The sequence below is a fragment of the Argiope bruennichi genome, chromosome 7, assembly GCF_947563725.1.
Source record: "Argiope bruennichi chromosome 7, qqArgBrue1.1, whole genome shotgun sequence".
NCBI lineage: Eukaryota > Metazoa > Arthropoda > Arachnida > Araneae > Araneidae > Argiope > Argiope bruennichi.
Genome location: NC_079157.1, coordinates 74,621,634 through 74,637,869, shown reverse-complemented (window position 1 = coordinate 74,637,869; position 16,236 = coordinate 74,621,634). Strand labels below are relative to the sequence as shown.

The 16,236-nt window shown below is 27.4% G+C and overlaps 2 protein-coding genes across 2 annotated transcripts in view; one reads left to right on the top strand and one right to left on the bottom strand.

Annotated features, from left to right (window-relative positions):
* Nucleotides 1-4,289, bottom strand: part of LOC129975215 (calmodulin-regulated spectrin-associated protein 1-like) — a 176,118-nt gene extending 171,829 nt beyond the window's left edge. The window contains exon 1 of the mRNA XM_056088207.1: nucleotides 4,213-4,289. The gene's annotated coding sequence lies outside the window, so the exon portion shown is untranslated. The remainder of the gene's footprint in view (nucleotides 1-4,212) is intronic.
* Nucleotides 4,290-4,651: 362 nt separating this feature from the next.
* Nucleotides 4,652-7,955, top strand: LOC129976705 (nitric oxide synthase-interacting protein-like). Its single transcript, XM_056090414.1, has one exon. It carries the CDS (start codon nucleotides 4,825-4,827, stop codon nucleotides 5,701-5,703), a length of 879 nt encoding a protein of 292 aa, XP_055946389.1. The 5' UTR covers nucleotides 4,652-4,824; the 3' UTR covers nucleotides 5,704-7,955.
* The last annotated feature ends 8,281 nt before the right edge of the window (nucleotides 7,956-16,236 follow it).

The window sequence follows — 16,236 nt, the reverse complement described above, 5'->3', positions numbered from 1 at the left end:
CATGATGACAATGTTTTTATAATTTGAACTCGCATTTGCCAATGAATGAAGTACATCAGTTGGCAATGAATGTTTCATTATATAATGACACTTACAAAAATAGTGATACAAAGATTCAAACAATCATTTTCTGATTTTTGATAAATTTTCATTCAAAAAAACTTTAATAAATTATATATAATTTAAATTATATAATAATATATATAATTTCAAAGTCGGCCTATCACTGATTTCAAGCAAAAAAAAAAAAAAAACCGAAATTTTTAAATAAATAAATAAATTATATATATATATATATATATATATATATATATATATATATATATATATATTGCTTTTTATGAGCCTTTCAATTAAAAAGTAATGAAATCATGTAATAAACACTAACAAAAGCTGCAAATTCAGACAAAAGTTTTATATCATCAATCAAATCTACATTATCAGATAAAGATATTGGCTTGCTTGTTTACATCCTAAATCTGAATTCCAGAATTACATTGGGATAATACATATCTTAAAGATAAATGTTGGGCCTTCTTCTTCCTCATAACAGCATGATAACTGTCATTAAACTTTTCTATTTTTCAAAAATTACAGGAAAATAGAAAGATATATATATGATTATCAATTAAATCAGTAATAGAAACTTTGCTATTGCATTGAGAAAATTCATTCAACTTTTTCAAAATGTGATAAATTACTGATTAAAAAATATAGCAGAGTCTAAAGTAAATAATTTATAAACTATACATATTACTACACAATATTATTACTTAAAATTTAATATTTTTATCAATATAGTACAAAGGTAAAATTATGGAAAAAACTATAAAAAATAAAGATAAAAATTTCAAAAAAAGAAAAGAAATTTAACAAACTTTTGAAGTATTTCAAGGATTTTAATCATAATTACATTCACTACATTTTGAAAAATTACCAAAATTGGTCAACTCAAATTTGTAGTGCACTGAAAGTGCAAATAATTGTCATTACTAGTGAAAAGTATAATATGTGTTTAATGCAAAACAAAAATCCCTGTGATATACGACATCTACTTAAAATTCAGTATTTTAATATATAGAAAACTGATTATTAAAGATTAAAATTCAACTTTTTTAAAATTCAATTTTTTCAAATATATCAGTTACATTTCAATATAACCAAATCATACTCATGACTACTTAACTATTGATCATTCGCAGATTCAAAAACACTTCACGCTTTAGTGCTTATGCTATTTATTCAGTCAAAATAAGGATGAAATGAAAAAATTTTTTAAAAGGAGACATTTACATTTAACAATAAAATGAATTTCGATTATCTATGGACTTAGATAACAAAATTTTTTCGGATAACTCATGATATTATAGGACACAGATTCTATTTCACAATAAAATATTTTAAAACAATTTTTATTTATTAAAAGAGGTCTAAACATTAAATTCTTTTGAGTAAATGAAAGATTTCTGTTCTTAAATTTGATAATAACAGTAATTCTTTGCGTCAAGACATTTTTTTTTTTTTTGTATTAATGAATTTTTAACATTTTGAAATTAACGATGATAGATAATCTCAGTCACATTAAATAATATTATTAAAAAAATTCTTAATGCTACTCTTGAAAGCTTTTTTGCCACTTGAACTAGACATTTAAACAATCAATATGCAATTTTGAGTTAAAATAGTACTGTGAGAAATGACACTTGTGTACACATAGGAAAAAACCTGAATGAAAATCTAATGGAGTGGAAATCATAAAAAAATAATCGAGAATTCCAGAAATGTGATCATCCTCCTGTATATCACCCTTTAGTGAGATAGAATCATTGAAAAGTGGTTATCATGGGATAATAAGCAAAGTAATGTATTGCAAACATTTCTTTGTATTGTCAATACATTTTTGCAACAAAACAGCAGTAAAAAAAATGCAAGAGTATATTAAACAGGAAAAATACTTTATATATAGAAAAGGATAAAAATGTTTTCAACCAGCCTGCACTAAATCAGCAATTAGCAAGTTATTAAAAATATGATCATAAACAAAATGCACACTTCTACTTCTGAAATGACTTTTATAAAGATAAAAAACTATTCAAAGAAATCAGGAAAAATAATATGTATAGAAGCAAGTAACCTTTATTATGCATTAAGATCAAGGAAAAAAATTCTAGTTAAATTTGTATTTTTTATCACCGTTTTTTCTAATAATATTATAGCTATTATTTCTACTTAAAATCAGTTTGCATTTTTTTTTTTTTTTTTAATCTTTTAGCCCTGCTTTAGGTGCAGCACAGTTCTTAGGATCATAAATGCATTATATCCCATTCCGTGGGGAGAAAAAAAAAAGATTCAATTTCCACAAGTAAAAATTCTGAACATAATTATTTTGTATTATTATACATCAAAATTTGCAATACATTTTTGTTACTTCATAGTAGTTATCATTAGTGGTAAAAATATCACTTTGCAATTAGAATGACACCAAATGATCATAGTCAATTAAGCATCAAGAATAGTGTTCATATATTTTGAAATCATCCAAAAATTAAGACATGTCACAGCCTGAAGAAAATATGACACATTTTGATTCTATTTGGATAGTGACGTACCAAGTTTCAAAACTACAAAAGCCAATACTAATGAAAAACACACACAATGAAAAAAATATTACAAAGTAACATATTGCTATCTTACGATATGATATTACAATAAGCTTTATGACTATTCATTAGTGAGGCAACAACTGCTGGTAACCTAAAAGTTGATGCTTTAAATGAATGATTTACTATTTTGTTAGCATCAGCATTCATCATTTGAGAACTATCCTAATGATTTGGCAAGTTTTTGCCTAGAGCCTACTAATTAATACCTAGTTTCATATTTAAAAGAAAATTAGAACAAAGTAGGTATTTAATGTTATACTGAGATCTTACTGATAGAAAGATATGTTAGCAATAAAAAAAATAAGACCTAGGTGAGACAAAAGAAAATCAGCAACACATTTTTAATAACAAGTACAAGGGTAAATGTGATGAGTATATCAATGGAAAGTAATGTTTCAACTATTATTACCAAAACTTTTGATTCAAATTAAGAAAGAAATATACCAATTAAGAAATATACCAACACATACTTATAAAAGTTTCAAACAAATTCATTTCGTATAGTAATATTAAATAAATATTATAATAAATTATTACATGCAAAGATTTTAGTTTTTAAACAATAGAAACACAATTCAAATAATAAGTTCCAAGCAATAATTTTAAAAAGATTTTTTTTTAAATTAAAAAAACTATTTCTGTCCTATGAAACAATTGTACAGTCATATTTCTAATATATTCTTATTCAAACTAGGACAAAAATATATATAACATGAGAAAACTGTTAAAATAATGTTAAAGAAATCAATACATTAATAATTTAGAAATATTTCACATCAACCCTATCTTCTTTAAAAACACAAATACTTTATTCTAGGTTTTACACAGCATATTACGAAATGGCAACAATGTTAATGTCTCATTTGTTTTAATGAATGACAAATATTCTATAAGGAAAAAAGAAATCCTTATGATCGCACTTCAGCAGTTTAAACGAACATAATAAACAATAATATTATAATATAAATAAGCATAAATATTTTTATATTTATTACCATCCACAGGCTAGAAATTCACATTTCAGGGAAAACAAAATTTAAATTAAATATCGTGCTAATACTACTATATTTACTGACAGTGCATGAATTGCCATTGCAGAAGACACATGACAGATGGATATTTATTACGACAGCATTAAAATAGTGTTTATTCGGCAATAATTTTAAAATTACCGTAGTTACAACGAACAATTACTGTATAATACATAAAAGGAGTCAGTTAAAAAAATTATATCCGTCACTAAAAAAAAAGTTTGCCGCCCACATTGTTTCGAGTGCACTATTATCGGAGATGATTTAATATTTATAAGAAAATTACATCCAATATATTCATTAAAATTTTTTTATCACGTTTTAATTTGAAAGAAATAACTCTTTTACAACAAAATAAACTTCACAAAAACATTTTTTTTTTTTTTAATTTATCAAACATTTGAAATTAAAAGAATATTAGCTTCATGAACACATTAAAAAAGGAAGGTGGTAATACAGATGTATAAGTATTTTGCCCATCAGTATTAACATTAATTACGTTTAAGTTCAGAACTTACCTCTAAAAAAATTTAATGTTTTGGTATCAACAAATACCGACATTCATTATTTTATTGAGCCAAAGTGATCATTGCCATATTTAGCGAAAGTGATATAATATTTATTATTTTCGGTTTTCACATGAAAGAAAAAAAAGCAGTTCAATTTTTCAAAACATTATTATTTGATATATTCTAAATAAAAAACATTTAATTTCTGAATTCCATAAGAATATATGCTGTTCTGTAAAAAATTTAACAAATAATGTTTTTCATGGAAGGTAGACAGAATATTAATAGCATATAAATATTTAGTATATTTTTAATATAATTTACACACATTAAATTTAATAATATTTAAATGTAATTATTAATAAGTAACAAAAATAGAATTTAGGGAACTCAAAGAAATCTATATAAAATTTACTACATTCAGTAACTGTAAACCGTTTAACGTAATTGTTTGTGTTGAAGAAGGTAATTGAAACCTATTTTAGCAGCGAAGTTATTGGTTATCGCTGTATACTTTATAAATTCTTTCTTTTTTTCATTACTGTTAGAGACCAAAGAAAAGGTTTTGTTGTTTTTTTTATTTGGAGAGCTTTTTATATTCAAGTATATTATTCTTATAATATGACTAGACACGCAAGAAATTGTACTGCTGGAGCAGTTTACACGTATCATGAGAAGAAAAAGGACAATAAAGCTGGTGGTTATGGTACCATTCAAAACAGAATTGGTAAGGACTCGGTTAAAGATTTTGATTGTTGTTGTTTAACTTTACAACCCTGCCGAAATCCAGTTGTTACACCAGATGGATTCTTATATGACAAAGAAGCCGTTTTTGAATACATAATACACCAGAAGAAAGAAATTGCAAGGCGAATGAAAGAATATGAGAAACAAAAGATGAAAGAACAAAAAGAAATGTCAGATTTAGCCAAAGCTGAAGAAGAATCTCGCGCCCAGAAATTCATCGAAATGGAAAAAAGCATCGTCTCCAAGCCAATAGCATCAACTTCATCAGATTCTGCATCAACAAGTAGTATATCAAATGTAACCAATGGAAGAGAAAAAGTTCTGCCAAGTTTCTGGATTCCTGCTCTCACCCCTGATGCCGAAAAAGTAAAAATGAAGAAGCCTGAAAAATCAGTTCTGTGCCCAATGAGTGGGAAACCATTGAAAGCAAAAGATCTGATTCCTGTAAAATTTACAGAAGTGAAAGATCCAGAAGAGAAAAAAGCCTTGATAGCAAGAAAGGTTCGTTATATGTGTGCTGTAACACATGATATTCTTTCAAATTCCATTCCTGCAGCTGTTCTACGTACTTCTGGAAATGTTGTGACCATGGAATGTGTTGAGAAACTTATCAAAAAAGATATGATTGATCCAACAAATGGACAAAAATTAACAGATGCTGACATTATACCTCTTCAGCGAGGTGGCACTGGTTATGCCAGCACAAATGAAAAATTAGATGCAAAAATGAAAAAGCCAGTCATGATGGCTTAATATTGTAAAATTATTATCACTTTCTGTACATCTTGTATTTTTAGCATTAGATTTAATTGTAAATATTCTGTTATGTTCTTAAGATAATAGATTATCTTATTTTTAATTATAATTTTTTGTTATTACTCATTTTCTAAAAATATTAACTTACTGTAAATGGATCAGGGATCTGATAGCATATATCTAATCAGATTTCAAGATTTTTTGTTTATTTTAAAAAGAATAAGGTATTGAAAATGATTAAATTTATCTAAAATGGTTATATTAAAGTTATTAAATGTGCTATATAAGTTGGATGTAGGAATTGAAAATAAATTTACTATGTTAATTTTTTAATGTCCATTATTAAATTTTTCAAAATATAATTCAGTAATACATGTAATTAGGGTATAAAGAACATTGTTATTTCTCAACATTGTTTAAAATGTCTATTTATTTAATATGATTACTCTAAATTTCTAAATATTTTCCTCATTATATATCATAATAATTTTTTGAATTGATGTTAATGCACCATCATAATTATATATTATTTAATAAAGTGACAATAGTAAAACTTAAATGCCCTTTTTGCATATGAAACTTTCTTATTGGTTGTTAATAATGCATCTAAGTTATTGTTGTGAGATTTCATATCTCAGTTCATAATTTTTTTATATATAAAACTAAGATTGGGGTATAATTATTTTGATATTTATTAAATATTAGTATGAATTAGTTTTGAGGGCATGGAATTTTTGGAGAAATATATAAAATTAAAAACTGGTATCAAATGTGATGGACTTCTACTAATACTTGCAAACTTCTACTAATAATAAAAGAGAATATATGTATATGTTGTCAATCTACAAGGCATACCAATTGACTTAAAGCTATCAAATTTTACACAAGCATTCTTTGGAGAACAGAAATTCACATCTCGGAGCATTTAAAAAAAAAAATTAATTAAAAACTGTGAGATTTTAATATTTTTCTGCAACAAAAAGATTATAACACAAAACTTATTTTTATATCGTTTAAATAATTGTCTTTTTAACGATATCAATTTACTTGCCATGCAATTTTTATCCTGAATTTTAATAATATTTTAAAAATTTTATTTCATTACTTTCAATAATAGATTTTATTGTTGCAAAAATTCGAATTATTTTTATTGTTTCATCAAAATATTTAATCATATTATTTTCTTCCATTATTAAAAATTAAGAAAGGTGGATTCTACTTATCACAGTTTACATGAGAAATGATAAAAAAAAAACTGCTGTAATGTTACTTGAAAAGAAAATTAGCAATTTAAAATAAATTACTCAGTCAATAGTTTTTAATGATATTAGGATGATCATAGGAATTCGCCTCTGTTAAACAACTTCTTCCTTTGTTGGGAGAATCATAAAACTATGCATAAGATATTTAATTTAAATTAAGTACAGCAAATATTCCCAGGGAACCATTTTGTTACTAAAGAGGTTTAGTAGTAAATAAATGGAAATATTATATATTTTAATTTTTTTTTCCAAACTATGGAATCTTTTAGTGTAGTATTTATGATATATATTTTTTACTATAGGCTGTGATAATGAATAAAGAAATATACTAGAAGCAGTTAAAAGCCTTAAAATCAATCAGAAACTTAAGGATATCATATATATTGACTGGAAAAGAATATGTATTAATAACAAAGAAATTATCTAAACTCTTTGGGTAAACTAACGAATATAGTGCAAAAACTAAACTGTAATTTCTTATAGGCAAAAAATTGTTAAAGTACAGCCTGACTGTAGTTGATATTTGGTATGTTTTCTATTGTTTAGCATATATATATTGGCAAAAAAATTATTGGTACTGTATGCTTTAGTTTTACCAACTTTTCATGTAGAAACTATTTATTTTAGTGGATTTATTTCTTTTTTAATATCAATAAACAAGTGGTACTTCAAAAATAAAACAAGGAATGTGTTTTAAAAGCTGACTTAAGTCAAAATGACCATCTGTTGAATTTTGTCGAGCATATCAGCAGCATATAACAAAGAGGGATGATATAATTGCACCTTGTATTTCTATAAAATGAATATCTGAATTGTATTATTAAGACTTAACATATTTTCTATCTAAATCTGATATGTTTGTAAGTAACTTAAAGATATTATGAATAAATTTTAGGTTGAAAATCAACCAGGGGAATCATGAGTCTTTTAAGTCATGTGGAATTTTAAAAAAGAATTATTTAAAAAGTAAAGTGTAGGAAATGGAAAAAAGAATAATTTAAGTCGATGATAGGAAAAGTTGGAGATTCCAACCATTCCACTGCATAATTCAACAAATTTTGTGATTAATATTACTTTTAACTAATCTCATTGCAAAGTATTGCTGTTAGAAATACAGTCAGGATACTTTTTTTTAGAAAAAAAAAAGGAAATTTTTTAATTAATTTTATGAGTTCTAATTGAATTATATAATAAATTGTATTGCAACACAAGTTTTTTCAATGAAATATAAAAAAAAATATCTACTTATTTCTGATTTAATTAATAATATGAAGTTGTTAGAGGAAATCTTTTAATATTTATATATTAACATTCTAATAATTGCACTAACTATTATTGGTTTTTAGATTTTTTTTTTTTTTTTACAATAAGTTACTAAAAGTGTGTTTGTAAGCTAAGTAATGTGTTAAGAATTTCTCCTTATTATGATTATTATCATAATGTTTGAATAATATATCAGAATCAAAATATTTTTTCTTCTCTTATAAAGTAAGTTATTGTGAGTTCTCAATAATTATTTTTATATTTATATAATCGTACATAGTCATTAATTTCATATGTCTTGAAAGAAAACAGTTTTCAGTTTAAAAATAAGATTACGGTATTTCTCACTATATACATTGTTTTACTTATTTTATCAGTATTAGAAATGCAAAAAATCCAATAGTATATTGAAAATCAGTAGATATTGAATATTTAAAAACATTATTAACATATATGCTGAAGAATGTAGACTAAATGGAATGCTCCTGATTTCCAAACTTGGATATCCTATAAAGATTAAAAATCATAATAATAATAAAAACTTGTATAAAAATGATATGCAAAATATAGTTACTTTAAGGATTTATAAAAAATTAAATATTTACATAACATTAATTGCCAATCACAATTTTTTATAGTGAAATCTTCATAAATTTGCTTCATTTTTTAATCCACAAATTTTCTTACCATAAAATCATCATTCATTAAATGGTTATTTGTTTTGCTCTCATTTGTTTTAACTGTATTTTTTATAATTAGATTTGAAAGTAAAATCTTGGCTAAAGATTAAATAAACTGCTCGTTTTTGGAGACATACAAAATAATTCCAGAATTTGATGGGGATCATCCATAACATTATTATTATTATTATTTCAAATCAACACAAAAATATCTTTTTAATTAGATTTTAAAAATGGTAAAACAAAAATAGGATTGTATCTTATTTTCTTAGAATTTTTACAAAATGCGAATGAAAATTATTTAAAATTTTCTTTTTTAACTATTATACCACAAGTATTATAAAATGTTTATCTCATTCAATTACATAACAACAAAACATACAATTCATTTACAAGTTTTTATAAACTCGCCTAAAAAATTTTTCTGCAGAGTTATGATCAGTTTATTTACATCATGTAATTTAACAATCTATGGCAAAGATAATTTCACGGTTAAATAAATGTATTTAGACAAGATGTAGTTATTCATCTAAATCAATCTCATTAAAAAGCAGCTTCGGCGACCATATTGATACATTACTATAGTAATGTCGATCCATTTTCATGAAATACGCCTTCTTAAAATATATATTTGTATATATCGTCGAATATTTTTGTATGCATTTGAATACATTGTTCCAAAACCAGAGGATTTTTTAGTATAAGGGGAATAATAATATGTGTGCACATGTAATGATATAATTGGTGGAACTAGTAAAATATCAAAATGTAGCCCTTAGCTAAAGTGTCGCAATTTATAACTAAAGAACAATTACTTTTATAAGTAAAAATAATGATAATACTCCATAAATAATGATGATGCCCCATAATGTCGAATAACGTGACTATCAGCAAAAATATTTTGTTATGTGTTATATTAATTTTTAATCTGATTACAATCGATAAAAAGTGATTTCATATCCCATTTCATTGAATAAGAGTGAAATACTTTAATTTGTTAAAAAAAAATTAAATAAATCTGATTACAAACTCATAGTAGATAACTATAAATTTTCAAAGGGAAGAAACGGATAAAGATTTTAAAAATATAATTAAAATTTCAAACATATGCTTAATTTCGTTATTACTCAATTAATTTACAAATCCAATTGGTTTTAATTCTCTAAATATTGTTGCCCACACGTATCATGGAATAAAACCATTCAGCTCATATGTAATACATTCAATAACAAAACTATGATAAGGAGAAAAGAAGGATTTATATATATATATATAATTTGCACTCTCTCTGGATAATGGAAAAATCAACTGAAGTAAAGAAAAGATAATTTATTGTTTTTTTTATGAATCGAGGAAAATAATCCATTATCCTTCGTTCCTTATCCAATCAATGTAAAGGGAGGAAAAACTCACTGACATTTCGCAGTTTTTTCTTCATTGAAAAGTGTAATCATGAAATAAAGGGAATGATAACATTGAAAGTCCCCACCCATATATCCCTTTGATGTTTTAACATAAAGAGCACAAACAGAAGCATATAGCTCATACTAGGGACAATCTGACAATTGCAGTCTAAAAAAAGAAAAAAGAAAAAAAAGAAATCTTGTTGCGATGAAAAATTATTTCGTTTGTTTAATAAGCTTGAAAAACAATCTTTTGAAAACTGAAATTCTGAAACTTATTTATTTTTTTAAATAAATAACAGCAGAGTTACTTATTTCCTCTAAATATAAAAGATAATATGTATTTATGCACTCCATAGAGCAGATTGTTTGACTTAGAGTTACTAAATTTGCCACAAATAAATTTTGAAGGGTGGAAATGTACATCCCCAAATTAACATTATTTACCAGGAATTCTTGTGGCAAACAAAGTCATATTATTTTCCGTTCTGCATTATTGATTTGGATTTTATTGTATTTTCAGAATTTATAGGAAAACAAATAATTTGCATAAATCATAATACCTATTAAATTCATTAATCATTGCTAATTTAATAATTATTTCTGTTGTATTGAAAACTGATATACAGATATTTAAATTCTCCATTTGTGTAGAATGTGAGAATACAGTGTTCCATTGGGAAAAAAAATTAGTCCGTTAATGCATCAATAGATGGCAGCCCAAGCTTCTTAAAGTTCAATTATGATCTTGTAAGTATTTCGCTCTCGCCAACAGAAAACTATAGCGGTGACATCTATTGTTTCATATTTTCATTACTACATTTAAAGAATGAGAGTGGCAATAAATAAATTTTTGAAAAAAGAGACCAAAAGTAGCATTTAAATATTCATTTTTCAAAATTGTTTATATTATTCTCGGGGGCGCAGCGATTGGGAGGTAATATACCAATGACGAGTCCAGGATGGAGTGTCTTGGTGAAAACATTAATATCTTCATAAAACTTTTCAATGTCAATTTTAATATTATAAACGATGAAATATCTAAATAATACTTAATAAAATACATTAATATTACAACTAAATTATAAATAATGTGATGCCCAAGAAGCCGTTTACACTTCAAAACCATTGATGATAATTGAGGGGAAACATATTACATTATGACCCGCCTGATAAATAAGTTTGCTACGCCACTGATCATTTAGAAATTGCTTTTATCATCAGAATCTTGTAGAAGATAATTTAGTATATTAAAATCAACATTCCTATCATAACTGAAGGGAGAAAATGTTGAAATTAGACGCATTTTTGCTTTTTTCTTTAAATGGCTAAATATTAGCGTTGTTGTAAATTTATGGAGTCAATTATAGCTCCATTGAAAAGAAAAGTGAAGGAAATATATTTTTAAAAGGAAAACTCCATATAACATATATATAATTCTTTTTTAAAAAACACTAAATCTTGATAAATTATTTTTTATATGAATTTTCACCCATGATGTCTTTATATTTTTAATTCATTAATTTATGTAAATAATAATAATATAATAATCATTTTAAGTAAAGAATATTTTTCAGGATTACGTTTTTCCGTTCTCTTATTGCTTTCTAAATTCTTTGATAGTACGGGATAAGGTACTAAATCCTATGCGAAATATAATGTTCCGAGTATTAATTGAAAATAAAGGTAGCTTGAAATCATATTATATTTCACCATACAGGCACATTTACATATTAGAACATAATCAGAAATATTTGTTTTGATTTTTTTAATTTGCAAAGTTCTTCAAAAAACCCATAATTTTTAAATAAAAGAAAATCGATGGTCGGAAAATACTAACATTAAGGAAACCAGCGTCTTAGACATAAGCCTCAGTGAGAGTTTGCCTTTGTCGTATCTATCTTAAGTCAGTTTTTGTCTATGTATATTTCAAGACAAAGCTCTGAATACATACATATTTTTCCTTGTACATATCACATCTGTTTCTGTAAATTAATCAATCTAATCTATCAAACTTGTAGCGAATTGGAATGAGCGAGGATAGAACCTGGGACCTTGTAATTCGCAGCCCAGTAACATGACCATGATACAAAAGCAATTGCAGTATAGTTGTTAACTGGCTTATAAGCTTTTCACTACAAACTGCAGTGAAACCTTCTGGCAACTAATTTCGGTAACTTCAATAACTTCTGGATCTGTGCGTCATTGGCTGTTATTTATAGTTTGAATACTTTAAATCCTACGCTGACAGAGATGAAAATGAATATGAAGATGTAAATCTATAATCCAATCCAATGTACGTATCCAATATCATACCCAATCTCTACTAATAAAAAAGATGAATCTGTATTTATGTATGTACTCGACAGGCCAAACTGTTTAACCTAGCGTTATCACACATGGTACATATACATTTTGAAATGGGGAATGGAGCATTTTTTTAAAAATTTTACTTAATCAATAGTTAATCAAAATATTGACATTTTTCTGCAATAATTTTTGATATTATTGTACAAAACTGAATTTTGCATCATCTAGAAACTGAAAACATTTTCTTTTTAATGATACCAACTTTTCTTGCCTTATAATCTTTTTTCCATTTTTAATCAGTTTTTAACAATATTTAAGCGTAATTTAGAATATATTTCAATGCTGAGGTAGAATTAAAATCGTTTTCCTTGTTGTTTCTAAGATTTCATCCTGACTCCCCTCCCCACACTTATTGTTGATGATCAAAATATGAAGATTCGACTTATTTTTCGTGTTGAGTAGTTTTCAGAATAAAATACATTTTAAATAAAAATTTGGAAATTTTGCTGTACTTTCAATTAAGACTTAACTTTAGAATCAAGCAACGATGAAAATTTTTTAAAGTATATCTATTTTTAAATACTACTGCTGTTTCCTGTGATATAAATGCGTAGTAGAATGTACAGAAATGGGTAGTAGAAAACAGTACAATGCGTAGTAGAATATGCGTAGTAGAATGAACAGAAAGTAGTAGGAAAATGCGTAGTAGAATGAACAGAACAATATAAGACTTTAATATCACCTATATGTCTATCAAAATTTAAAGTTTAAAATATTTTGCTGGAATAAACTATTAAACCATAGCTGAACAAGAGATTTAGCAATCATTAATTCCTTCGAATCAAATAGTCACCAAAGGCGGCTAATAATACATATAATGGAAAATCGCTTAAAAAGGGATTACAAACACACACGAGCACACTTCTACTCACTCTCTGCAATTGAAATGGATCATTCACACAGATATTTTCTGTAGGTTATATCATTAAACTAATGTCTTTGGTTCTGTGGATCACTGACTGTTAGTGATTTGAATATTCTAACCCTAAGCTGATGGAAATTATATTGGGCGTGAAAAAGCAAATTCATAAGACGTATTAAAGCATTTTAAATCAAAAATATTATTGTCTTATTTCTCTCTAATTGCCATTTTTATAGCAATTTTTTTTCGTACATTCCCATTTATCTTCCATTGATTTCTTCTTTAAACGGAATAAACTGTGGCGTAGCGAGGGTAAGTGGCGCCATAGGCATGGTTTTTTTATCAGTGGTTTAGCAAAGGTAAATTGCGTCTTAAAAACATTATCTTTTCAACTTATTGTGATATTTTATTTTAAATAATTATTAATATAAACGCACAAATATTTTATGACAGTTATGAGTTGGATGCCGCCAAGCGGATTTATAGATGTTACAAGTAATCTTAGATTGGTATCTGGATTATATATAACATCTACTACTGCCATATCTAAGCCACTGATGGGGAGGGGGGTCGTTGGGCACGAAATTCCTACAACATAAGACTTCTTTTGATCACCCATTGGGTACTGTAATCAAGAAACATCAGAGAATTGCCAAGTATTTTACAGAACATTCGCCATACTGTGCCATACCATTCGAATACTGTGTACTGTACTTCAACAAATAAGTACTGTGCTTCAACCTGTAATTACAGAGCTTTCCGTACCTATAACTACAGTGTGATAATGATGATGATGCGAATATGACTTTTGTTGATTCCCCCTTTTTAAAAGTCAAATTTGCCCTTGGATTTAAAGTTTGAGATTATATTTTCCACCAAGAAATCATGTTTTTTTAAGCCTACTTCTTGCCTTTCTTATTTTCCCTACCAATTAGAATGATCGATTCAGTATCATCCATGAAAACATCTTTTATTTTTATGTGTTAAGAAATGGATATCATCAGGGGAACGAAGATATTATCGATCATAACTATGTATCTAGTACCTCAGTAATATGATGCCCATAATAGCTCCATTCAATTCATTTACCAGCACATATCTCTGATGGAAGTTTGATGAGCGACATCACAGTGAAGAAGCAGGAAGAGAGAGAGAAATGCCGCCAGTAATAATTACGCCAACAACAACAAAAGCGGAAAAGCTTTGAGCTATGACTCTCGTTTCCATTTTTAAACTGAAATCCCCCTCACTCCGGCCTGTGTTGTTGCTACCGCTTTACCTCATCTCTTCTTCTCAAGGTTCACTCCACGCAGCAACCTTGGCGACCCGAGACAGGCGCCAACCGTTGAGAAAGTGCAGCACGACTTTCGTGAAATATCGTTTATGTAGGACGACCAGGGGATCGAGATGTCTCAGCGATAGCAAGTGTCGACGATTCTGAAACCACTTCAAAGCCAAATGGAATCGAACGCAGTCTTTTAGATTAATATGGTTGTATTAACATGTAAATTGAATGCATGTGAAGATTAATTCACGTGCTTTAAATCCTAGTCAGAGGGCAATGAGGGACCTGAATCTATAACGATTTTCAAAACTTCCGCTTCGCCTTAGCGGGAAGATACTTGACCCTCAACTGAATTTAATTGTTCACGAGTATGAATCTTTCATGAAATCGGATCACAATCACGCTACTGTCCGATCAATGTTAGATACAATGTATTCATCCGTGGTCGTATTTAAGAACATAGTCATTACCACAAGCTTACTGAAGTCTGAATCTTTTTGATTGCTTTGACAAGCAAGTTCTTTGGCTGGAAGGTCACCTCTTATAGACTGAATTTGGTTTTGAATATCGTTGAGAATATAGCTCGTTTCTAAAAACACAGACCAACTATAACCTTCTGACACTTAAATGTGGTCAAATTCTAGTAGTTATGGCAAAGCTTTCACACGTTAATAGTGAGAGGATTAAAGTTGGGCCAAATATATAGATATATATTATTTTTACTTTCTCTTATACGAAGTATACAATGCGGAAGAATTATGATCTTCAACAACCTAGAGACTCTAACGATCTCCCCATTTCGGGAAAATACATTTTTGGTATTATGTCTGTCTGTGAACACAATAATTCAAAAAACTTTTTCATTTAGATGGATGGAAGTTGGTGTATTGCCTTTACTCCAAATTTGTAGATTTCTATCAAATTTTGAACGAAATCATTCAAAGGGAGATTGCAGCCTTGAGTGTTCGAATGTAAGTGAACACAATAATTATAAAACATTAAGAGCTTGATGAATATAAGTTGATAAGTTTGATAGTTGAAGAAGAAGGTTTAGAATTTATAGTATATATCCGTATTAAAGTTGAAACCAGCCCACGTCCTTGCATAGGGATAGAGCGTAATTTGGGTGTCCTGGGTTCGAGTCCCGGTTTGGGCATGGTTGTTCTCCTACTTCTGTGTTCTATCTGTGAGGTGTGTGAATGTGCCCTCCTGTAAAAAGGGGTTGTGCAAGTGAATGAGTGATGCTTGAGTATTCAAGTCGTACTCTTGACCCTAGTTGGCTCTAAGATGAAAACAAAAGGCTCTCCCCCTTAGGCTTAAATCGGCTGTCTTCGAACAGCGGGCTTGTCCGTGGCAAGTGCCATAGGAAACAGCAAATTTGAAACCAAATCCTTCAAGAGGTTAA